The 26,077-nt window shown below is 40.1% G+C and overlaps 1 protein-coding gene across 3 annotated transcripts in view; it reads right to left on the minus strand.

Annotated features, from left to right (window-relative positions):
- Positions 1 to 420: 420 nt before the first annotated feature.
- grm1a (glutamate receptor, metabotropic 1a) overlaps positions 421 to 26,077 on the minus strand; it is a 32,581-nt gene continuing 6,924 nt past the window's right edge. The window contains exons 4-10 of one of the 3 annotated variants that reach the window (XM_044169373.1): positions 11,437 to 11,672; positions 11,199 to 11,207; positions 9,749 to 9,995; positions 8,945 to 9,122; positions 6,798 to 6,924; positions 4,606 to 5,539; positions 421 to 2,908 (exon numbers count right to left, since the gene is read on the minus strand). In XM_044169373.1, the coding sequence (XP_044025308.1) occupies positions 2,110 to 2,908; positions 4,606 to 5,539; positions 6,798 to 6,924; positions 8,945 to 9,122; positions 9,749 to 9,995; positions 11,199 to 11,207; positions 11,437 to 11,672 (2,530 nt within the window). In that variant the 3' untranslated portion in view covers positions 421 to 2,109. The remainder of the gene's footprint in view (positions 2,909 to 4,605; positions 5,540 to 6,797; positions 6,925 to 8,944; positions 9,123 to 9,748; positions 9,996 to 11,198; positions 11,208 to 11,436; positions 11,673 to 26,077) is intronic. The other 2 variants (XM_044169375.1, XM_044169374.1) reach the window with 2 other exon arrangements.

Raw genomic sequence — 26,077 nt, forward strand, 5'->3', positions numbered from 1 at the left:
TGTGCACCTTTAAGTTTCCCCATCACGTGTAAGTTGAATATCTGGCCAGGATTGGCTCCAAAGTAGTTGTGATGTCACATGCTGGTACATATGTCAGAAGAGCTCAGAAAACTTTCCCCCTTCAGCTGATGAACGTGAAAAAAAGCCTTTTAGTGTCAAACTCTGCACATGCATCATTCTGCACAGAGAAGCCATGTGAAGTACCAATAAGCAAAACACATTTTTGAGTAGGGGGGGACTTTCTAATTTTGCTTGAGATGCCTTTAAAACCTCTGAAGGATCCCTGATTGCCCCCAAACTCTATGTTGGAAACATTGGTCTAAGCTAATATTGATCAAGCTTGGCAAGTCTTAGGGGTTTTGCAGCCGAATCTAATGACAACCCAGTTTTTCAGGCTATTGTAGGCAGTAATCAGTCTTCTTAATATAAATAGTTTTTATTTTACAGCATTTTTCAGCTTGCCCAAAACATAAAGGCCTATTTCTTTCTAGCTTTGACAGTGTTAAACAGGTGGCACCCTCGTATATTTTACACTGGTTAAAATCATTTAACAACTTACACTATAATAGACTAAAAACATTTGGAAATACAATACAATTGCACTATGTACTGTATAGGCTTGTACTTTGAAATAATTTGCATTCTTATAGATAAAGAACTAAGAAACTTAACCTCAAGTAAACTACTTAAGTTTATAATGCAAGATTTAAGCAAAATTGAAACATGTATAATCTCATTACAAGAAGCAACTAATTGGTTACTTTTACAAGTGAATATTTTCAAGAGGATACAGTCGACTCAAGTTAGCTTAAAAGTTACCCAAAAACCAAACACACTGCTCCTTGACAAGTATCTGAGGACAGCTTCAAAATGTAGAAACTCTTTTTTTCTGTTGACATTCTAAATATAGAAACATTTATCAGTATTACAAACATACCACCTGTGTGAAAAACAAGAGATGGCTTAACAGTATTACAAACTTTGAGAACTTGTACAAGTACTGTGTTTTCCATTACAATGACACAGCAAACTCAGAAAACATGAGAAATATCAACACGGCATGGAAAGCAAAAGTAGTTCTTTTATGACGCCCCCATGCTCATAAAACTTGTTTGCAGGGTTATGATTGAGTGTAAACTGAATAAACAACATTGCCATCATCTACAATCACGCTAACCTGTATCAGCTACATCGTAAAAATCGAAAGCAGGGATGTAGGTTGATAACTTTGATTGGCACATTATATCCATATCATATATCATACAGTGCAAGTCTTCAGCAGAATCTCAGTTTCGTGATAATATTTTTGTGACGTTGAGCACACCTCGCAACACATAAAAGTAATATTCAACCAACTTACTGCACTTTTCTTTCTAAATTATCTCTTTGTAATATTTAAATTGCAATGAGGTTGGATGAGAGAAAGCTGAGGTGAAATTAATGAAATGAAAAAAGGCGAAAAGCAGATAGTTTTTCGATGCAGTTGCGACTGCTGCACACATGAACAGACCAGTACATGGGCAGCAGAGAGGAGCCGAGCTAATCAAATCTGGCATGAAATGCACTTGAGCTATTGCAGTCCCTAGAGCCAGTTTGGTCTCTGGTTGTATCTTACAGTCTACACATATACACATAGAATTGTGTTTCTTTTTCCATTTGTTTTTCTCGTAAACCATTTAATTGCACTGCCACTATGAGAACCACAGCTACATCCTTTTTTGTGATTCTCAGTGTTGTCATGTGAGCTGACTAGTTTTGGCACTGTTCCCAGTTTTACGTTTTACAGAAAGGCTTTGTGCACTGACAGCCCTTCAGAAATGTAAGCACTCATGGATGATTCCTGCTGTTTTTCTACTTATAGTTTTGATTAACCCTTCACTGATAAAAGCATAGTAATAATAAATACAGGCAAGCAAATGACAGAGCAAAAAAGAAATGTTAAAAACTTGAAATGATAATGAAATAATGTTGTTGTACAGTATGTATCTGTAAACCTTTGTGTGTGTTTGTGTGTGTGCGCGCGCGTGTGTATGTACCTGTATGTGGAAATGCATGTCTGTGTGATGCACAAGTGTGCTGACAGCAACTGTGTTAGCGCCTGTTTTGCTCTCACAGTGTTGAGGAGCTGTGTGCGAAGTCTTGGAGGATATTTGAGGCGTAGACTGAGCTCGGATGGCTACCGAGCATCAACTCCATGACGGGGGAGCCGCTGACAGACTCCCCCGAACACACAGAGTCTCTGAAGGGGGAGGGGGGCGACAGAGCTAGGGATTCCTCCAGAGTTGGCTTGTTCTGAGTTAAATCCTCGCCTTCCCCGTCCTCCCCCCCCCCCTCCTCCTTGGCATCATAAATGTAGCTGTGTAAGAGGTCCAGTTCCTCGTCCTCAGGCCCCTCCTCTTCAAACGCCCCCACTTGTGGGGCCAAAGGAAGCTGAGAGGGGGTCAAGCTCAAAGGCTCGTTGGCCAGATAGTCACTCAGTGCAGGGACATGGGAGCTGTGTGTGTCCACCACAGCTCCCTGCAAGCGCTCTGCGGTGCAGCCCTTTAAGTGAGAGGGCAAATAAGAAGCCGGCTTATCTAACTCAGACTCCAGCCCTTGCATCTGTCCAGAGCAAGCCGGAGTCCAGAGGGGGTGCTGCGCATCACCCTCGTCGTCCTCCTCCACCAGGTTGTACAGAGGCTTAGCGCCACGCGGTTCTTGGGGGAGATGGGGGTCTGTGCCAAGGTCGCAGGTAGAGGGCTCACAACTGTGGGGGTCGGGGGTGTTAGTTAGGGGCCTGATGACCGCCGTCTGATTCAAGCCGGCTTCCTGTTTCCTCACATGCACAGACAGTCTGTGCCACACATTCACCCCCCTCGGAGGGTGTCTTGCACCTGATTCAGACCATGACACAGACTTGCCATTAGAACTATGAACGAGATAAAGACCCAAGTTACTATCACAGGAAACCGGGAGGTGGTTGCAGAAAAACAACATAGCAGTAACATAACACAACAGAGCAGCAGCATTTCAACATTTCTGATGCATGTTAAAATACTTTTTAACCACATGACTTGACATTAACAGCTTTGCTAAAGGGTTCTCGTGAGCTCTAAAGAGCATTACATTTATCAGCTGTGGCACTTCACAAACATAGTGATTCATAATGTGCTGCAGACAGCATTATGATCTTCAAATTGCTTCAAACATTGAGTTTACGGAATTAGGATCCATCCAGCTCATTTCCTCCTTAACTATTTGCTTATATAGTTAAAATGGGATGCATGCATTTGCAAGTGTTTCAGTTGGTGCCTGAACTGGCCTGAAGACGACACAGAGTTTAGTGCAGAATGAGCTAGGACTGGCTCTAATGTGATTAGTTAGAGAGGTGGGGAGGGGAGGGGCGTTCATGCTGAGAAAAATTAAATGTGAGGTTAATTCAGGATAAACCAAAAGCAGCAGGGTGGCACATCTCTTTCTTGGAGGGCTGCAGTGTCAAAAACATTTTTTGCCATTGCCAGCTCAGAAGTGACAGGATCACAGAGGCAAGTGATTCCTTTTAATTCATCAGATACTTTAACCCGCCAAATAGGCTTTGTTATTGAATACAAAAACGACTCAACAAACTCAAGCTGAGAGCTGACCAAATTAAGAATGGTTACTCACTTAACTTTTCCTTTATTTCACTCATCAAAATCAAGCATAATTCAATGCAATAGCAAAATAAAATAAACAGAAGGTTTCCACGCAACCTTCCACAACAACTTTGTTGTGGACTCATGCTGCATAGGGCGAAAGTGTGTGGAAAATTATGGATTTGGGCAACATCACGTATTTTCTTTATGATCAATTTATGATCATCTGGTTGGTGTGTGTCTACATTTCTCCTCTGGTTGTACATAATAATAAAATATATCAGTATCTCAGTTGACAGTGCAGCTCTCCAGGAAAGGAGTTGAATGACCCCCATACTAAAACATTTGCCAGCCTCGACACTTCGCAGACAGTATTCTGCTCAGTTTAGAAGGTTAAAGGGTTAGAAGATTAAAAAGGCTGCATAACAAGGGTGAGAGACAACACGTAAACATTTTGGGATCACTCGCATACTCTGCCCCACTCCTTACTTTAGACAATTGTCCACGTGTCACTGCTGTGGATCTCAAAAAAGTTATATGCAAGTCTTATATCTAGTTTAAATGTGAGAGATCTATACTATACACTGACATATTAGCATGGTCGGTTAGCTTTAAATCAATGACAGCAAAATGCCCTTGAGTGTTCTATTAAATTTAGCTTAATTCCATTAATAATATTTCATTCTCAGGGGGAGGGGAATGTGCCACACAGTATAAATCAGTGTTCATAGATTGGGGTACTGGAAAGTTAAAATTGGACTATTAACATCATGTATATAAACTCAAATATTCTTGTAATATCATCAAAAAATAAGAACCTGCATGTTACTTGCAAAGAAGTGATACATTTATTTTAAAAATGCCAAAAGATCATCTTTAGACAACTCAATACACCATTTTAGTGTTGAGGCATCATATGATTTTGTCTAGCCAGTCACCCCAGGAAACACCAGAGAATCTAGCAGGATGAACAACGTAAAAGATCACTCACTTGGCATTGCCAGAACCAGGCTTCTTCCGGCGGAACATATTGAAGAGGCTGTTGCTCCCACATTGAGCCGACTTCCCATCTCCAACGTGCATTCGCACCACATCAGATGTGGTGAAGGCGCTTCGGACGTTCCTCTCTGGTTTGGCAATAATAATGTACATCTTAGGTGTGAACATGCACCCCAGTGCCACTGTTACACTCAGGCTGACAGAGAAGGATGTGGTTATGATCTTGTAGTTTGAGCCGAAATAGATTGGCACAAAGGCCAGCCAGATGATGCAGGTAGTGTACATTGTAAAGGCAATATATTTAGCCTCGTTAAAATTGGCTGGGACGTTCCGCGTCTTGAAGGCATAGTAGGTGCAGCTCATGATTAGGAGGCCGTTGTAGCCCAGCGGTGCCACCATGCCTACGTTGCTGGTATTACAAATGAGGTAGACCTCACGTATGCTCGGGTAGGACTTGATGGGCTCAGGAGGCTCCAGAATGATGAGTGTGATCTCCAGAGTTAGCTGCACACTGATCAGCATAAAGGCGATGATCACCTGGGCCCAGGCGCTCATGAAACGGGGCTTCCTGGTGCAGATCTTCTTTTTGCTGCCTGCCAGAATGCGGGCAATGCGGTTAGTTTTGGTCACCAGAGCAGAGTAGCACATGGCAGCTGAGAGGCCCACCAGGAGCCGCTGCAAGTAGCAGGAGGCCACTGTAGGACGGGCGATTAAGGTGAATGGACAGATGTAGCCCAGGAAGATGCCTGCCAAGATGATATAACAGAGTTCTCTGCTGGAGGACTTAACCACAGGCGTATCACGATACTGGATGAACACAAAGGTGACAAAGGAGGTGATCAGGATGCCCACGCAGCTGAAAACCACTGCCACTATGGATTCCACATCTGCCCAGTCAAGATACTTCAGAGGTAGGGGCTGGCAGCCTGGAAAGAGCAGAGGAGATGTCTGGTTAACCTTTTGTTGGTAGTACATTTTTGTGAATGAAAGGAACATTAAAACAGGTGAAAAGAACCACTGAGAAGACAGTATAGATGTGGTAGAGAGAAGCGCAACAGGGATTTGGAGACACAAGTAAAGTCAGGTGTGTAGCAGAGATCAGAGTCTTCCAAGATGGCCTAAAATTGCTCAGGAACTCATTTGCATGTGTCATCATACACATCCCAAAGCTCCAGTTCTGTCAGATTTCTCTTTCATTTTCATGTTATGCCATGTGTGTATGTGCAGACACGTGGGTATGTGTCAACCCTGTCATGATGCACTAGTTGCATACTTGTCTTCCAACACGCAGAGGAAGTTTGTAGAGCTTAATGGAAGAAAACTGACATCTCTAGACTTCCCCAGCTTAACACTCCATAAATTACATGCTGCTGCTAATAGCATTACAGTCACCACCACCACAAGCACGGCTGTACATTGAGAAACCCACTTCTGGTCTGCATTGCTAACTCCAAATATGTCAAACAAGCAAGCATCATAATGAAATTATGTAAAAAATAAAATAGATATTTAAAAAAAAATAATAATCCTGCCCTAAATGAGCATGTGAATGAATGTATGGACAGTCCAACCTCACTCTACAATATGAATAGAATACCAACTCTCTATTATTATTCTCCAGAGAGGGACATGTAATGAGAGTGAAGGGAGAATTTCTTCCTCGACAGACTGCTGAAATGTATCCCAAAGCCTCTCATGGCAATAATAGGATTTTACACCTGGGAACTGAGAACTCCTCTCAACTCTATAAATCGCTGTCAAAACAACCACTGGGTCACAACAAGGCAAAGAGCAGGGGGGAGGGAAGTGAGCAGTGTCACTTTTTGGGGGAGTAGTGTGGAGGTTGAGAGCTAAGAGAGCAGGGTCATAGGACCTGGATGATAAAAAAGCATCAGCGAAAGGAGGTGTCAGGGTGTGAAGTATGAACATAATGATGGGTGGGGTGATTTTTGAGCGCATAAAATAGTCTGAGAGAAAGGGTTTGTGCTGTTTCAGTGAGATTGGTGTTAGAAGATATAAATGTCCTGACAAGGGAGCAGGCAAAAGGTAGGTTAGCTAGGAGCAAATACATGAAATGTGTGAAAAATGAGTGTGGGTTTGTTAAGGGGTAGGGAATAGGGAGTATGGATTGTTAATAAAAACAAATGTAGATTGGCTCAGACTGTCCGGTTTTGTCTCTCCTACCTTCCAGGTCATCATCGGGCCACCATCCCAGCTCACATGCCTTGCAGGTAAACTCATCCTGGACGTACTCATTGTCCTTGCATGTGGTGCAGATCCAACAGCAACTCACCTCGCCCTTCCTAATCACCTGCACGCAGAGAGGCCAGGGGTCACAGACATCTTAGTAACCAGTCACAACACTAATCAAACCATGAGAAGAAGCACATCACACCCAAAGCAACCTAAATAAGTAATCAGTATCAAGGGGATATCAAAGACGAGGATATGTTAGTGCAGGGTTTTTTTTTCTTGAGCCCCAGACATGCTGTTTATAAAACAAGGCCAGCTGCTTTTATATTCTGCTCCCAGAGAAGCTGTTACCAGCAGTGTGATATGTAAAGCAGGGTGATAAGTGGGGCAGGAAACAAAGCAGATAGAGGGGGAAGCGTGAGCAGCCAGGAGAGAGGATGCACCCTCCCTCAGGGCGACTTAGTGTATAGCTAGACTGAAAACAACTGGCTCCGGATGAAGCAAATCAGGGCGTTTCTTCAAACTGGGCTCAATACCATTTTTTATTATTTACTGTCCCGAAATGGCCTTCTCCTCAGCCAAGTAGCGTGAAGGGCACAAAGAAATTTTGTCCACCTTGTGCAAACTTAGACTTTGTGTGTGATATAATTTAGACCGACGTGAAATCTCAGAAGTAATTGTGAAAAGCACAAGGATTTTGCTTTTTTACTCAGAACCTTTTTCAATCATGTTTAATTAGTCTTTCTCCTTCATGAAGCATTTTACATATTATTTAATTGATGAAGCAGGATCCCAAAATGTAGGACAGAGTAACATCCCGAAAGTTAACTTGCTAGCTGAGGATGCTTTGGATGATTACCAGAGAGAACAAATGGGAAGCTTCATAGCAAGAATGGTGCATCAGGTCCAAGCGGTGACATAGTTACCAGTTAAAAAAAGTTATTTGAGAGCACAGGGGAAATACCATCTCTGTGTTAAAGGTGGGGGATGCGATTCTGGAGAAATCCAGTACCATGACAAATACCATGATATAGAGTGAACAACGACACAGCAAGTGATATAACTAACGTTAGCTAGGTTGTGGGTTCGAGCCACTTTGTTTATTTCGCATACCCAACTTTTAACTGAATTCACTCTCTGTGCTTATTTTTAGCCTTGCTAGCAGTGTGGATCTAGGGATGTCAATATCTGAATATGAACAACTTTTGGATGGACTGCCATTTAATTGTGTACAGACATTCATGGTTCCCACATGATGTATGCTAAAGACTTTGGTGATCCCTTGACTTTTCCTCTATCACCACCAGACATTTTTGGTTCAGAATGACATGTCTTGACAACTATTGGATGGATTGCCATGAAATTTTGTGCAGATATTCATGCCCCTCTCAAGATTATCTGTAATAATTATGGTGATTTCTCTCAAGGAAAACATTGATATTTTGGTAAATACGCATTCTTGTGAGAGTTAAATTATACGACTGATACAACTGAAGCTACCACCAGCAGCCGGCTAACTAAGCTTAGCATAAAGACTGGAAACAGGGGAAAATAGATAGCCCGACACTGTCTGAAGGTAACAAAATCCACCTACTAGCACCTCTAAAGCTAAATTAACACATTATATCTTATATGTTTAATCCATACAAAAAATAAAGTGCCGGGACTAGTTGCCAGGCAACCAGTGGAGACTCAAGGGAGTTACTAGTCCCGGTCTAGAAATCATGTGGCATGTAATGCTCCCTAAAATGCAGAATTGTTGTTTTTACACTTCGCGTTTTGTATGGATTAAACATCCAAGATATAAGATGTTAATTAGTGAGCTTTAGAGGGGTTGTTAGGCATACTTTGTTATCTTTGGACAGAGCCAGGCTACCTGTTTCCCTTAAGCTAAATTAGCCAGCTAAGCAGTATCAGTGTTAAATTAGCTCTGCTGGTATTTATTTATATAAACAATGGCACAGTGTTGAATTAACACTTCTAAATAGTTTTAGACAATTCCCCCAGAGTCACACACCAAATTCTCCACTGTTAATGACTATTGATTTTTCAGACTTAAGGTTTTTCAGACTAAATGAACACTGGTGGAGTTCATTTAACGCTGAAGAATTTTCTCTAAAGAGGATTTGAATCCCTACCTTTATCTGTCCTTTGGAGCAGGGCTCACTGCAGACTGAGCGGACCATGTCGCTGCTGTTCAACCACAGCTTGTTGTCATCAATGCTTAAGATGCCCTCATGCCAGGAGCCCACGTTTATGTAGTCATAGCGACCATCAACCACATCACCAACACTCTGTAGGTTCATGATGTCATACCTGGAAGGACAGAGGGAGAGACGGAGGACCATAATGAGCACGGACAAGTTAATTAAGTGAGAAAGGCAAAAAAAAAGACTAGATGGGGGACAGAGTAGAACGGAGGAGAGTTAAAGATCACAGACAGAGAAAGTGTGAGGAAGACGGTGAAGGAGAGAGTGACAGGTAATTTAATGATAACGACTCAACAGCTTAGCAAACCTTTTTTCTTATCCAAAGTCACTTAAACAGCTTACAACCCTGTTAGTGTGACATCAAGAGCTCATGCCAGCGCACACCGTGGCTTAATTTTTATAGTGAACCAGGATGTGCTCCGCATGACCTCTAGTTGACTGAGGAATGACACGGCTGTGTTTTCTGACTGTCAAATGCTGTCTGTTGGACTGAAGAGAGATGAAAGTTGCTGCCATAGTGGACAATCCACTGAGTCTGTTCCAGTCCAAACTAATTACATCCTTTCATGCTTAAGATTGGTGCGCCCTTCTGTGCATGTGCACACATGCTAATGAGTAGGAGAGTGTCAGACAGGAGAAATTCACAGATTTTAATCACGTTGATGATATGAGATCTCTATTTCCATTATCCTGCCTTTTTTTTCATTCTTACCACCCTCCTCATCCTCTTACCTTCCTGGGGTGTCTCCATTTTCATCGAAATAAATCTCCTCTCCTGAGACTCCTCTGAAGGACGTCTTTAGCAGGTAGTCCAGCAGCTTGCTGCCATCGATAGGGTCCATGGCCTCACAGAGCCCCGTCTGCTCTGGGCACAACTCTTTGTGCATATCATGGAGGCCATGAGCCATGGCATAGATGGCATTGATGACAAAGCCCATTTTACTATCCTGAACATAGTTTTCATGCAGACTCTCATTTCCTGTTAGAGGGGGAAAAAAGAGGGCATCAAAAGCCAATCGCAATTGAAGAAACTTTCTTGTTTGTCTGGTGCTTTGTGCAGTTACACTGTAGGAATACAAAAAATATGTTGTTTTCCACAATGCATGATGAAATTCAAACCAGACATTGAGAATTTATTGCAAAACAGAACCCTCTTTGGCAGCAAAATATATTAGCATACAAGGAAATCATAACATGACGTCCAAACGCTCAATAAGAAACAGATGTGGAGAACAACCATTGTCTGGGAAAATCCCAAGACTGTGGACACAAAGTTGTATTTCACCGTCAGCCATCTAAAGTCACTGTCCCACAGTCAAACCTTAATGTTTTGGAGTATGGGACATTTTTAATGAAAGTAAAAAATGTAAAAATGTTTGCATCCTTGTATGAAGATATTTCTTTCAATGTTTAGGACTGAATTTACATTTCTCTTTCGCCTCCTTAGACAGTGCATTTAATATATTGATATTTATTGTCTTTGACATGCACATACAATAGAAAAGAAAAGGTGTGACCTATCTCTATACAGCGACTTTTTTTTTTTCAGGTGTTTCAGCAGTTTGGGTGCACAGTGGTTTGCTGGGTGAGCCATTCCTTTGTGCAGTTTTTGTGTAAAAGTGTTAGGCCATTTTCTTTTTATTCCTCACAATATAAACAAGCCCGGTGCTCCACATCAGAGTTTGACTGATGCAGTCCTCACTTTGGCCGAGAGCCTGAGACTGCCAGAATAAAGATATCTAACCATTTGACTAAATAGCAGTTTTAAGACATTACAGAGAGTGTTGTGTTAAAGAAAGCATCAGTCAAACTCTTCCTGTCTTGCAGGAGTCAAATGCTTACAGAGTGCAGGTGCAATTCTGATAAAAGTCATCACCATAGTAGTGGCTATAAAAGTGCACTTACCACCTTGAAGGTCTTTGGAATAAAAGAGGTATGTAAAAGTGTGATACAGAGAAAGTATAAAAGCAACTATGACTTTACTGCTCTGAGATAGTAACAGTCATCACAAGCTACTAATTGATTCTATTTATCATTTGATTAAAAGCATGCAGAGCCATTCATTTAAATGTAATTTTGATTGCAGTGTTCATTTGATTACTTTTTATTTTTGATAGGATTTGTTGTGGGTAATTTTGAATTGTGATTTAAATGCTATTAACAAGTCAAGAACACAATTTACCATGATCACCTTTTGAGAGCAAGGGGAGAGAGTATTTGGGGAGGAAAACAGAAAAAAATACAGTTTGTGTTATTATTCATGAGTTTTGCTCTCAAATGTAACCCTCTACTCTGACTGACAGCAAGATGAAAGAAGAGAGCATGATGCTTGAGAGCAATACATAAGAAATAAAACTGTTTGCCTATTGATTTGTTACAAAAATCACAACAAAAATATACATTTCTCTGTAGTCACCCACCGGCGCACACTTTCTTGTAGTTCTTGTTCTCTTGTGGGTGGCCCGGCAGGCGGCACTGGAAACGGTACTGCCAGAACTCAGAGAACCAGGGGTTCCTGGTGTTGGTGTCCAGACGCAGCTTCAGGTAGTAGTCATCAAAGGTCTTGACCATTTCTGATTGCAGCTTCATGGTGATTCCTCCCTCTGCTTCCTGCTCATAACCCTCCACAACCTCGTAACGGTCTGCCCATCCATCACTGCAGGAGCAAGAGAGAAGAGAGAGCAAGAGTGAGAGGCACTGCTAGACAGTGATGAGACTGATAGCCTTTTATATTGGATTGCTGCACGTGATAATTTACACCTAACTGCTGATTTAGATTGACATGCCCATAAAACTATTCACATGAATGGCATCATTGACACTACAGTAATTTCATTTCACACAGTGTAAACAAAACAGGTTCCACTAATGCAGCTTTGCTTTGAAGGATAGATTCTCTATTTAATTTATGATTTTATGTCTTTTCTTAGCGGTGTTCAGTACATGTACAAACAAATCTTCAAACTGAACTGACTATGATGAATCACCATTGTCACTGACTGAAAAGTTTATTTAAAGACCACAAAAAAAGATCATGATGTGATAACTCCATTGCAAATAGTTAGCTGTTGAGCTATTAACCTAATGTACAGTGCTTGGTTAATCGTCGCCGTTGTACGGTGGTGCGTTCACTGATCAATGTACTGAAGTGCATTTGAATGGTGATGTGATTGTTTAGCTCACATAAAAGTGTACAAACTATGTTGATAATGACTACAAATCTTTGAACTGAGATGAACAATTTGAATCAGTAAAGTGGTAAAGTAAATTTGGAATTTCCATTCCTAAAGCGGCAGCTAGATTATGGAGGAGGTGCAGCGTGAAAACAGAACCACACAAAAGCCATTTTGCAGTAACAGCAGGCAAATACTGAAGTAGAGCAGCTGTGGGCTGAATCTCGTGTTTTGTATGTCTGTGTTCAGATGGAGACTAATGGGAAAGTTCCTATCAAACAACAGCAAACGTAATAACAGAAAAACATCAGTGCACAAGCCCAAACTCTAGGTCATGTGTTGTTTTCATTTAAATAATGAGCTTCCACTACAAGTAGGTAGACTGCAGCCTCTACTCTTGTACGAGCTTAAATTAGCATGGCAGCACTGGTTGGAGGCTTATTTCAAGTCCACTGCAGCAATCCTCAATTTAAGAGGAGATCTCAACAACAGTGCCTCAACTGTAATTGTAGGTTTTACACAATCCCTTCAACTTGCTTGTTTGTTTGCTTGTGTAACCGCTTGGTGCGAGAATTTCTACCCTACCAAGCTAATTTGGACACGCAGCAGACCAGTGGGCTCTAAGAGAAATAGAAAACACCAGTGAAGGGGATAAACAGCACTGTTCTGAGCTTGGCTCTTTCTCTAAATCTGAGCCAGTGTGGGTACACGGCTGCATTTCACTCTGTGTCTCTTTAATGTGGGCTCCGGGCTACTGCCTTGACATACCTGTGCACACCAATTAGGAATGACTCACCATGGAACCAATTACCTCGCGCACATAGGATGTTCTGGGTGATGGATAAGGACATGTGTGCGTTCGTGTGTGTGCAGGTCAAAGTTTCTGACCTTTATGTCCACAATTACCGTCAGTCAAGAAAAAGGAGACATTCAACCAAATTTGTGAGAATGTAAGGAGGAAACTATAAAAACCAATGTGATTGAGCTAGTATATCCTTTCTCAAGCTAAAAGACATATGAAATATGAAAATTATCCTGAAAATTTAGCCTAGAAATTGTTAGTGTCTCCAGCTGACCCTGACATCTGTCTCTTTAATCCTGTTGTCTCCCTACCAGAGATCATGTCAAGATTATCAAACTGCCCGCTATGCCTCAAAAATATACCATAATCAACTCAATGACCAGTATCAAAGACCATATACACATTGGGAGGTGGACAATTAATGGATAAGGCTGGCATTGTTTTATATTTTTCTTACTGTCAACAAATCCCATAACAATACCAAAACCAACAATGCATTACTCCTTTAAAAACAGGTCAAAGGCTAAGTAAAACAGCTGGGCAAGTTCTAACAAGAGCAAATACTGCATTTGCTGGGGACTATTTTCAGCCGTTGATAAATACACATTTGGTGCCCCAATGAGTTTTCAGAATGATGTTTTGTTCTTTTTTTTCAATTGATATGCAGGCATATATGTATGCATTTATGCATGTGAGTATAGGTATGTGTATATGTATATAAGTAATTTATTAGATTTATTATTATAGGAATAACCTATATCAGGCTTTGGCTACACACGCAATACTTGATAGTAGGATCAATTGATCGAGCCAGCCAACACTTTGCACTAATACACAGAAAGCTGTGTATTTGTAGGACTTATATTGAAGTATTGTAATACAGTAAATGTGTAAAGTTGACTAAGGTGTGCTTTGTCAAAGTGAAAAAAGTTTATGAAAAATGTTTTTTTTAATGACTGGTGATGAATGATGTTTAGTAAGGTAGACGAAGATCCATTAAATTATACATGAATACTCCGACTGTCTGTAACAAATACTGTTAAAGACAGAAACAGTGTTGGGTAATGGTGAGAGGACAAAATTACGGCAGTACGGTCTACAGTAGATCACAACACCCAACCTATGTCTTTTTCTTTGGGTAAGGATATCCGCCTGTTTGCGGTATTTTTGCTGTATATTTAAAAAAAAAAAAACAATTCAGTTGAGTTATCCTTTGCACTCTCCTAATTGAATTAAGAGTCAGAAACATGTGAAGTTCATTAGTTCATTTCCTTCATTCACTCCATGTGAATACTGTCTCTGTTTCTCCCTCTTTCTTTCAGTGCATGTAGTACAGATAGAGACACAAATACACGCACACACACACACACACCCCAACTTATAGATTTGTATGCGTCTTCCAAGTGTTTATCATAAACGCACCTTACCTGACAGGGTAACTGCATTCAGTATGGTCTATTCAATACAATTCAGTGTTTAACATATTTGTTCTAACAGAACAGCGTGAAACAGATCGGGTTTTAGATAAAGAGAGAGAGAGAGAGAATGTGGAGAAGTGCTGTTCAACACAACATGAATAATGCATGAGGCATTGCAGACATGCTTGACTGTTTCTCACAGTGGAGTTTGTGATGAAGTAAAATGACATTCTCTCTTCTCGCTCTCCTCTCTCAGGACCACGCTGTCTGGCAGAACTCCAAACAGCTCATCAAAACGCTCGGGCCATCAGAGGAAAGCCTAATGGGACAAAATCTGATTTAATGTCACCTCAATGTTCTGCTGCTTCACGCTGCATATTGGAAGGCCCTTTATTACACAACGTGAATCAGATCTACCGCAGGAACACCTGTTTAAGCAGATTAAGGAGTCGACGCTGTTCAAGTATGTTATTAGTTTTGCAGTTGCTGCACTGAAGTCAAACAAGGCAGTAGGTCTGAGATATTTAACGGAGCATACCTGACATGATTAAGATTTAAAAATAATTCTTAACATTACTTTTAACCTAAGAAGGCTGAGATACATACTGAATACCAGTTACTTTTGGCAGCAATCCCAAAAGGAAAAGTATCACAAATGCAAACACTATGTCTTATGGTTAATCCAACAATCCTCATACCTAAAACATGACATAGGTCGTTTGTCATTGCCCTCCAACAAATGAGCATTTCTTTATTTGCCACTGCTGTCCAAAATTACCCATATGACCATTACCAAAGCTATTTTTTGAGCTTATTCTGATCTGCCACCTCTATCGTTAAGGTTAAGGCAACAATAAACATGAAAGATTGAAAGGAAAGATTGTTGTCATGGTTAAAAAAACAACTTTGGCAGTTGGTAGGAAGTGAACCATGAACCACAGTGTCCAGTGTCCAAGTTACTTTAGACACTTAAGTAAGTACAATAAGTAAGTAAATCTTTATTTATATAGCCCTTTACTAAACCAGAGTTTATAGAAACTCAGGACAGCAAAAGCTCGGTCACCACAAGTCTTGAACTTTGAACACCACCAGGAGCCCTTGTTCTGATAATCTGAGAGGCCTAGTGGACATACTGTATATGGGCTCAGCAACTCACCAATAAATGGTGGAGACAAATTGTGTAAGACCTTAAAAATAATCAAAAGAATTTTTAATTCAATCCTAAATTTGACAGGAGGCCAGTGTAACGAAGCCAGCCCCAGGGTAATAATGTAAAAAAGCTGTGGAGTCTAATAGTTAGATCCACCCCGTCCTCCTCCGTCAGAGTTTTCAAAGTGGTATAATGTCACGCTTCTATTTACAAAACCACAAGAGGTCGTCTGTCTGGAAAAATTAACACGGATTGTTTTCAGCATTTGAACAAACCACTGATGCTGCTGTTCTTCTGGTGAGGACAACCTTGGTAAACTCTCAAACACAATAATAGTTCGACAGCATTAAAAGAAACACATGTTATTTACTTACTGGTAAATAAGATGACCCCCAGTTGACATACCCTGAGTCAGACCTCCAATACATTGTATGCACATACACAGGGCCACAATTAAACAACAAATCTATTTGGCGCTCAGTGGAATCAAACAAGTAAAACCCACTTGACTGAGGCTAATCTTGACAGTATAAACCAAATTTCATTTCACTTTTACCCTAAACTTTCCAAATACATTTAATGAATAATTTAAGTCAGTATTTATCTCTGCAAGTAAAATCAGCAGCATGCTATTCCTTTGATGCCATACACTTAATAATGCTACGTGTGTGTTTTGATGATTTACTGAGACTTGATGATGTGTGGCATTGTTTCGAGGAGCGCAGCAAGCCAACAGATAATATGGATAATTTATAGAGTAGTATACAACAGCGAGTAGACTGAGAGCTCCCCAACTCTCCCGGATGATCTAGTTCCAGTTTGATAGCACATTTGTATATTTATGAAGCCATGAATTAATTGGCAGGGCAGAGATTTAATCACATGCACTGTTTCCCCTGGAGGATGAATGGGAAGAGTTACTTTAAAAAAAGAGGATAGGGGAGTCAAGAGTTTCCTAATTGCTCTATGCGAGTGTTAAAATAAAAGTTGAGATAGTTAATGGGAAAACCTTTAATCTGTCTGTCATTCGCAGACAAGTAGAATGTCGACCAGTCTAATTAAGTAAATTACATTTTTCTTAAAAGTAAAATCATGCTTTAAGTCTTAATGTAAAACACACACACACACTTACTTATGTCACTTTTGGGGACATTACACATAGACACATTCATTTCCTAGAGACTTACCCTAACCCTAACCATAACCACTACTTTGTCTCACTTTAAAGGGACAGTTCACCCCAAAATTAAAAATACGTATTTTTCCTCTTACCTGTAGTGCTATTCATCCATCTGGATTGTTTTGGTGCAAGATGCTGAGTTTTGGAGATATCGGCCGTAGAGATGTCTGCATTTTTTGAATATAATGGGATTATATGGCACTCGACCCAAAAAATACATCTGTAAAACTAAACAGCAATGTCTCTTTCCAGAAATCATGACCCAGTTACTCAAGATAATCCACAGATTCTCTCTAGAATAGAATAGTTTACATCATGAACTCTTGGAGAATTAAGGAGAATGGGGCACAACCAAACTCTGATGCACAATAACAACACAGAGGTTACAACCAAAAGCATGAAGCTCATTTTGATATGTTGACTGAACAGTGAGCTATTTCTACCACTTTATATTCTGTTGGGTAGTTTGATATATAACAATGCATCATATGTTATAAGATGAACATATGTTTGGGAAAAACACAGCTGTCAAATGTAAAGTAAACATGCAATATTTCCCTCAGAGTAGAAGAATCAAGAAGCATAAAATTAAAACACTGTACTAAATTACAGTAAAATAAATCTATTTAGCTATTTTCCACCACTGCTCTCTTTAACTTCACACAACAGGAGCTCTTAGGGGTACTTTTTGTTTTCTGTTCTACATTTATCTCTATACTGATCTCACATCATTCTTAATTAATTCCAGACTGCTCTGGCAGTGGAAGAAATATTCATACAGAAATATTCTCCTCAGCTGAACACCAATGCTCCATCTCCAAAATTCTCTCTCCCTTCTCTGCCTTTATGTCTCTCTCCCTGCTTTCCCATCCTCCTCCATTTCTCTTATTTCTGTGACTCTGTGGAGATACAGCAGAAGTGGTGGTGGCTTGTTAGCTATCTGGCAGCAGCAGCAGGACTCTCTTGAGGTGACACAGAGGACCCTGGGTGAGCCGGGGAGCCTTTAAAAGCCCATCCAAGCTGCTTTTACTTATTCATCATGTCCCAGTTTAAGTTGGGAGATCAGTCTCCTCTACATTGACAGGGAACACTGCTGGGAGAAAATCCTTTTTGCTTTTTACTACCAAGGGACATCAATTAACTAAACCCCATGAGTAATACTTTCAATCCAATATCAGCAGTGGCAGTGACTGATGGATGACAAGATCTTATTATCAGTTGGTCAGTTAATCATTTAGTCTATAAAATGTACAAAATATAGATTTTTGCATATTTTGTAATACCCCATTTCTGAATGAGGAAAAAATGTATAAATGTTTTAGTTGTACATGAGTTGTACATGAGTAGAAACAAATCCAAAAGTAGCCGAGGTTTTGGTTCTATTGGGAGACATACCAAGTTGGTAGGTCTAGGAATAAGTGCAAAATTCAGTGTGTGGAGTGCTTCTCCTTTTCTGTTGTATGCTGTTGTACAATGTGCACTTTATCATTATATCACATTATATAATATTACTAAGACCACAAATTCAAACCTTCAAATTGCTTGTTTTGTCTCACCAACTGTCCAAAACCTAAGGTTGTTCAATTTACAATAATAAAAAAACAGAAAAAAAGCAAGAAATCCTCCCATTTTAGAGGCTGAAACCAGAGAATATTTGGAATTTTTGCATGAAAAAGGACTAAAATTATTATTAATTGATTATCAAAATTGTTGTTGATTAATTTTCTTGCAATTGTTATTGTTTTAATAATTGTTTTAGCACTATTCTGTTGTTTCAGATCCTGACCGATTTGTGGTGTTTTGAGTTTATGGTTCATAATTGTTTTGCGCCTTCATTCACTATTTTCTTTGTGTATGTTATATCCATACACTTTGGTCAAATGTTAGCTGTCTGTACAAGAAAGCATTTCAGCTTCTGCAAATGACGATGTGACAACTATGTCCAGATGCAAAGCCAGTGTGCTATTTTTGATCACTCCAATGTCATTCACCCATCCCCTCGCAGAAGGGAACACAAGGCATCAATTGGAAAGAGAGAGATGTCCTTGACAATGTGTGGCTGCTTTAAATTAACATCAGAGGCGTGTTATAAATATTCAGATGCAGCTCATTGTGCTCCCTTGCTCGGTGGAACACAACACACGAATCTTGACTCAACTTGAATATACTTTCCAGAGCCACATGTGTGTGCAAGTAACGCAAGCAGGGCTCCATTACTGAATGAACGCAGACAGCGTGTCTTTATCTTATAATTACAATCTTTCTTGCTGTTGTTTCTGAGAGGAATTTTTCAGATGTCAGCCATATTTTTCAAGAAGGGACTATTGTGTTTGGAGCCCTGCTGGCAGACTGAATGACAGATCTGCAGTGAGACGATCACACCAAGTCTGTCATGAGCCCAAACAAAGTCTCCATGGTGACTGTAGCACAAGCAGCACACAAGCTTTTTTATTCCAGTGGTACAGTAAATCCTGCCCTGCTAAAAAAAATCATATTGAGCTTGATTCCTGCATGACGTGCCCCAGGAAACTCTTACTAAACTTACATGTAGATTGCTTTAGCGCAGACGTTCAACAGGTCAGAATCATTTCGCAGAGAAGAATGTAAAGATGGAGGTTCTGTGCTTAACATCACTCCTCTTCTGCCCTCCACACTTTCTCTCTCGCTCTCTGAGTCCTTACATTCTTAACTAATGTATCAGTCGCTATTGTGCTCTGACTGGAAGCCTAACGAAAGAAAGATGTTTCTGGAAACTGAGCCTAGCAAGAGAGTGCAGCTCATTGTCAGCTGTGGGGATCATGCCACGCACATCTCAAGATAATCTTGAAAAGGGAAGAGGAGAATTGTACATGATCAGAAAAACCTGCCTGTGATTTTAGTTTAAACACAGTCCTGCAAGTTGAAACTGTGTTTAATTTATCACTAAAACAATAATATCCAACAAGTTACTAAATGTAACTCATTTTCTGCAGTCTTAAATTTTCTTAAATCTGAATATATTTTATTACATTTGATTCAGAAGAATTCTGGATGAGAAAGATTTATTTTGGCATTGCCAGTGCTGTTGCCAGAGATAAAGTCTCATTTTGCTCATGCCCCGCTATTTGCTAAATTACTCGCAAGAAGTCAATAGGCAGAATTCCACATCCCCCACACTCTCCTTCCTGAGATGGGTGGGAGATGAAAGCCTTAGAGATGACAGGAAAAAGGCAACTAAATGTACCGCACCACAACTCCTCTCTCTCTCTCTTGGGTGCCCTAAACGTTTCATTTATTCAAGCTCAGAGCAAAACCTGAGTCCCCTTGTTACAGAAAATCGAATAGGACAGCCAAATGTAGAAATGCATGTGACATACACAATAAGGGTTCACAGCTTTCTTTGCGCTTCGGTGCAGTCTCAAAAGACACAGTCATACCCTGCTAATGACTAGTGCCAAGCCATTACCGAGGCAGAACATCCACATTCCTGTCTCAGTGTCCATTTTGTCAGGAATAAAAATAAAAAACAAGATTCATGCATTCAAAATGGGACCCTGACCAAAACTGTGTGTGTAAGACAGGGGCAGAAATGAGCGTTACATGTGGAAAAGCAGCTTATGCAAATTATGTTTAGTAATAACAGCATTCAAGCAGCATTAGAGGGAGAGAGGAAACGAATGGTGCTAATTGCAAGAGAGCAAGCAGGCAGGCCAACGGGTAGGTGGGTTCACTCCATGCTGCCATTCAGAAACTAGGCTTGGTGCTGGGAAACAGGCAGACAGGGAATGATAACAAAATGCCCTGTACAGTAGATGTATATCTAACTTTCAAAGCTGCAAAAACGATTTCATGGCAATTCCTTTAAATAGCTGAGTAGGTGGAAATTCAGTCAGGATTCAAAGATTTACTGTAATACACAGTTTAACTGCAAGAGAGTTTAATGGTGTTTGCCTCAGGGAAACCTTGGTTAAAAACACACATGCGCTGCCAGATATTTTCATGGATTCTATGCATTCCTGTCAGCTCACAGACATCACAATCGCTACTAACAATTTGAAAATTCAGTTTATGAATCATTAAACCTTCTTATTTGGCTGCTCTTTGAAAAACATCTAACATGCCTGTCTTTGCTGCAGCAGTAAGGGTGTGTGTCACTTTTTGACTTGGCATGACCTTGGGACGCGACAGAATTTGTGGACACTTTTCTGTGGCATTTCTGCAGCAAATCTGTGCAATCTGTCGAGTGCTTCATCTTCCTTCAAAAAGGTCAGCTCTGCAATTTACAAATATAAAAAAGATTGGTAAATTTTAGTTTTACATGCAGCTGGGTTTGGCGCACTTCACAGCACAAATGTCAAAGAAGCCACATTTCCAGATGTATTGATGACAGTTTTCTGTGCAGCTGTTGATCCCCTTATGGCTTCGAAGTCAACAGACAAAGAATACAGGTCTCTGTATGTCTCTCCTGTTTTATTTCAGCCAACACTGGCTGAGTGACACCACGTTGTTAAAACATGAATGTGCAAGGTGAGGCAGACAGCTGACTCACTTTGTGAAGTTCGCCCAAATCCAAAATGTTTCCGGTTGCAGTGATTTTCAGAACAGGTATGGTACGCATTGAATTGTTGGCAAATTGTGAGGGAGAGAACTTGTTCTTAAGTGAGAAATGACTATACTCTTTTCATCACATAGCTGTTGCTAGGTACATTTTACTCCTGTCAAGTGTCTCTGTTATGTAATTGGTTATACAGATAGTTGTAAAACACAAATATATTGGTTTTATAGGTTTCTAAAGTAGGTTTCTAAAGTATAATGAAGTACTTAACAGACTTGCAAGGGCCAAATATTGGTGCCTGGATTGCTTATATATATATATTTTTTACAAAGTGCAAAAATATTCTGGTCACGGGGTAAAAGATCTTGACAAACATAATCTATAAAGAGCATCTCCTTCAGCAAAAAGAAAGGCTGCAAGCACTGGTCAAAGCTCACTAACAGCAACATGGTGGTGGTGGATCTGTAATAATATGGGCAGCCATCTCCTAGCAGTCATTGTGTGTATTGCCTGCTGTGGTCAAATAACAGGCAAGGAAGATGTGGTCATTTTATAGCATCAAGTGCACTCTATGTAGCACACACTGTTCCCTCATGATGTTCCTATAGTAAGATATTAATGTCCCCACACACACTGATAAATAAATTGGTGGTTTTATCAACGGTAAGATAAAGTCAAACTTCCTGGTCTCCCCAATGAAGCTTAATGGGAAATAACTTCCCTCTACCAGCTATCTGGAGTGGAACAATCATTTTATTTTCACAAATATATTCAGCTCATAATGTGTATTACATTCATCTGTAGCTGTTGGACATTTAAATAATTCCTCCCTATGGTGAGACTGATATCCGAGTTATGTCCTAAACTCATTCAGTGAAAAGCTATACCAACTTCGAAGAGGCTTTGAGAAAAAATGTTGAGGCTTGATGAGCTAATTCATTTTGGCAAGGTGTCTTTGTAATTGAACTGCCATATGCTGAATTTGGTCTTTGATAGTTTATGAAAGGTAAAGCAAAACCTTTAAAAAAAATTCTGTGAAAATACAATTTCTAAACTAACTTACTTTGCAAGGCTTACAAGAAAGGAACGTTACATTTGAGCAAGTTTCATTCATCACATGCAATACAAGCAGTGACAGTTTGTATATGAAGAGATATTATCAATGCAACAAGTGTCTCATTACACTGCCTGCTATTAAACAAGGTAAAAGGGGTGAAAATGCATATCACATTTTTATGAAGTTATGATAATGAGTTATGCTGAGGCCAAAGGACAATACTTGATTGTGCTATGTGAACTCCCCCCAGGCACCAATTACAAGCTCTATCAGATGACATCCCCTTTTTGAACCTGGTTACAATGCTTTTATGAGATTATCAAATGTGTTTTATGCAACAAGTCCTCCAAACTAGACAACAATATAAGTAATTTTTCATTGCCTTCCAAAACAACACATACAGTATGTGTGTACATATGAGTATGTAAGTCAAATAGTCTCTCTCCGTTTCTGTTTTGGTCTCTACCAACTCCGGAGGGAAATGAGGCTGGTTAGTAACTACAAGCAGCACTTTTCACATTACACATAGCCATTTTATCCAATGGTAATATAAAAAACATTGATTACTACAGCTTTAAGTTCAACAATGTGTGTGTCATAGTCACTTGCTTTATTAACCCATCTATCCATCCCAGACTCCTCCCTATGAGGTGTTGTGGTTCTAATAACGACGTCATGCTACTTCTACTGTACCTTTGTTCTTGAAAGACAAGGGTTCAAGAGGTCCTTGTCTACTTATCACAAACATAGATTATATTAGACATTTGAGCAAGCAACAAATGGTGTAATTTTCCCTGTGAGGAGAGTCTACTCCTATCTGTCATCAACCAACCGACTGAAGAATTGACTGACTCTCCTAATCTGCTCACCAACCAGCTTCCAGCTCAGCCATACACTAATTTCTGTTCTTAAAATTAACTAAGGTTATATCAATACATTTCCTGTGCTTCCTGATTCCTTCTAAGTTGAATGTGTTTCTCATCTAATAGAATCACTTTGAAATGTACTTGAGCAAAACAAGAAGATGGACATCAGTGTCTTCTTGATTGGAATGAAGTGGATAATCAATGTCGGGAACGTGTGTCTGTATTTGAGTGCCAGAGTGTATGCATGAAATAAATGCTGTCTCTTAATGCGTGCCAATGTGCCTGCAGTCGTAGAGTAATGGAGGCAGCTGATTGGCATAATCATGATTGACATCACACAGAGAAAAACAAGAGCATGTCTTACTGACAATAGCAGAGCAGAGTGGGTGTAAAGTGTTGAAGTGATGCAGAGTAGAGTCTGCAGGTCAGGGATAAAGTGGATCGAGTACGCTGCCACACCTGGCCCTTGTCTGAAGAGCAGGTTAGCCAAGCAGCAAAAACAAAAGCTCTCAGATTCAAAACTCTCTTCATGTCTGCTGTACTCGTAGTTTATGTAGCCACTGCTGTATAGAGGTTTTTTTTTCTGCACATGTGGTGTTCTGTGATCATCTCCACATATGAGATGTGGTGGAAAAACCACAACACTGCTTACGCTTGGAGTTTCCAAATCTTTTTTCATGTCTGGTACACCGTATCTGGTTTTGCTTGTTTGTGCCAAGTGCAATAAAATGTAGAGATGTATAAGGCAATGACTGTCTCACCATCTCATTGATTTCAATGGAACCTGCTGCAGATACCTTGTTATCCTTACACATTATACTGACTTTCCTAAGGTAGTGCTATAATTAAAACACCAATATCCTCAAATAGAATATTGCAAACACTGTTGGTTGACTGTGATGTAGGGTGATGCATTTTGGTGCAGCACTTTGACATTTAAATTATTATGCTGATGCTGTAATTGAAAGTTTCATTTTCTAAATGTAAAGAATCTTTGAAAGCCATGATTGCAACAGTACCTGTCTGATTATGAAGAAACTTGGACAGATAATGTGCCCTGTTCCTGAGAACATTTTGTTTGTTTTGGCATGATTTTAGCCATGTTGATTTTAAGGCTGGAGACATACTTGCTTTTTAACCACACGTTCGCGTAGACAACTGGCTGCATCGTGAACGGAATTGCATACCTATTTTATATTTGCGTGTTACTGGAGGATTCCACTAGATCCACTATGTTGACTAGCTAGTCACTAACTTTGTCTGTCTGCTGTTTGGTGCTGTGCAGGAAGTGTACAGTGGATGTTTAGAGCTTTTTCACGGAAAACATCTGCCTGCTACGTCTGCAAACAATGCTGATGAGAGCAGTGAGAGGTAACCAACAGTAAAGTTGCAGGTCGTAAAAACCAAAACAGCGAGCTGGAAGACGTTAAAACGCTTCGTAGAGCTGAGAGGAACTGCAGAGTTGGGTGATAGTTCTCTGTGAGTTCATCACTACGGGTGACCCCTTTCACAAACACGTAGTTATTTGATGCATTGTTAATGCAAAAATATTGATTATAGCAGCTTAAACGTCAAAAAAGTGCAAAAGATTTCAGTCGCAAATTTTGAACTTTTGTCCACTGTGTCATTTTTTGTGCTACATTACCAGTTTTAATACAATTAGCTTTTTGTTGACAACAGACTTTAAAGATAATACATTTGCAGTATTAAAAGAGAGACTGAGTAGCCATTGCATTAGATGTTCAATGTAAGAACAACAGATTGGCCTGTCTGCACTCTTCTTGCTCTGCCACTTTGTTTCATTCACCCTTTGTTTGTCTTTGTGTATCTTACATCCTTCCAACTCTCTGCAGCTCTCACACACTTCATGAAAGAGGCTTCTTTAGAGGCAAAAGCATAAATTAAGAACACAAGCTCCCCTTTGATGAGCTAATACCTGTCTGCCAGCTTCATTCAGTTGTTCACTACAGGCCAAGAAACACACACATGGCTTGGCATCTGTGTTGGCCCAGACTTCATTTTTACACACTCTCTCTCTCTCTCTCTCTCTCTCTCTCTCTCTCTCTCTCTCTCTCTCTCTCTCTCTCTCTCTCTGTCTGACCCAGAAGCATTTCTTCCGCCCATGGAGACTTCGACAAAAGCTAAAAAAGGACCCACTTTCCCATCTCCTATGGAGGAAAGAAAAGGAGAGATATGGAAAGGAATGCAACAGTGTCATTATGGTGGATAATTTAAAAGGCATGTTCTACATCTGAAAAGAAAGAGTGCCTTCCCCTGCCAAGAACACGTATGCATTGAATATAACACATACAACATAAACAGAGGCTGGTAAGAGTAGCACTTGGCTTCTCTTTATTTCTTCCACTGGGAGATATTACAGGAAAAAGGAAAGGCTTCTTTAAGGATACTGGCAATGACAAGAAACAAATGCCTCAGAGTCTGCCAATAGTGTCCAGAATCTTATGTATGTGTGTAAGTACATACGAGGAAATTAGATATGACAAAAACTCACTGGCAGATTTGATCTAATGCAACAAGGTGTCTTCATTCACATCAATTAAATACTGTAGCTATTCAACACGACAATTTTAAGCTTTTCTACTTTTTTTTTTTTACTGTCAACAAATTCCATGAAAAGACCAAAACCAACACCGTTAATCTGTATCTCAGTGCTTTCCGACTTCCCTACCCTGTCTGTGGTTCTCAGCTGGTAGCTTATTGATTCACGCTGAAGTTGGAAATCTTTAAAAAATGTTCACAAGTATATGGTATCTTTTTTTAAAGAGGCTGGGTAATTTCCTAAAACACCTGGGCACTGTAGTTTTTAGTAAGTGTTCCTCCAACAGGTGTAAATAGTGCATTGGAACTATTTTCAGCTACG

This window comes from Siniperca chuatsi, linkage group LG16, assembly GCF_020085105.1.
Source record: "Siniperca chuatsi isolate FFG_IHB_CAS linkage group LG16, ASM2008510v1, whole genome shotgun sequence".
NCBI lineage: Eukaryota > Metazoa > Chordata > Actinopteri > Centrarchiformes > Sinipercidae > Siniperca > Siniperca chuatsi.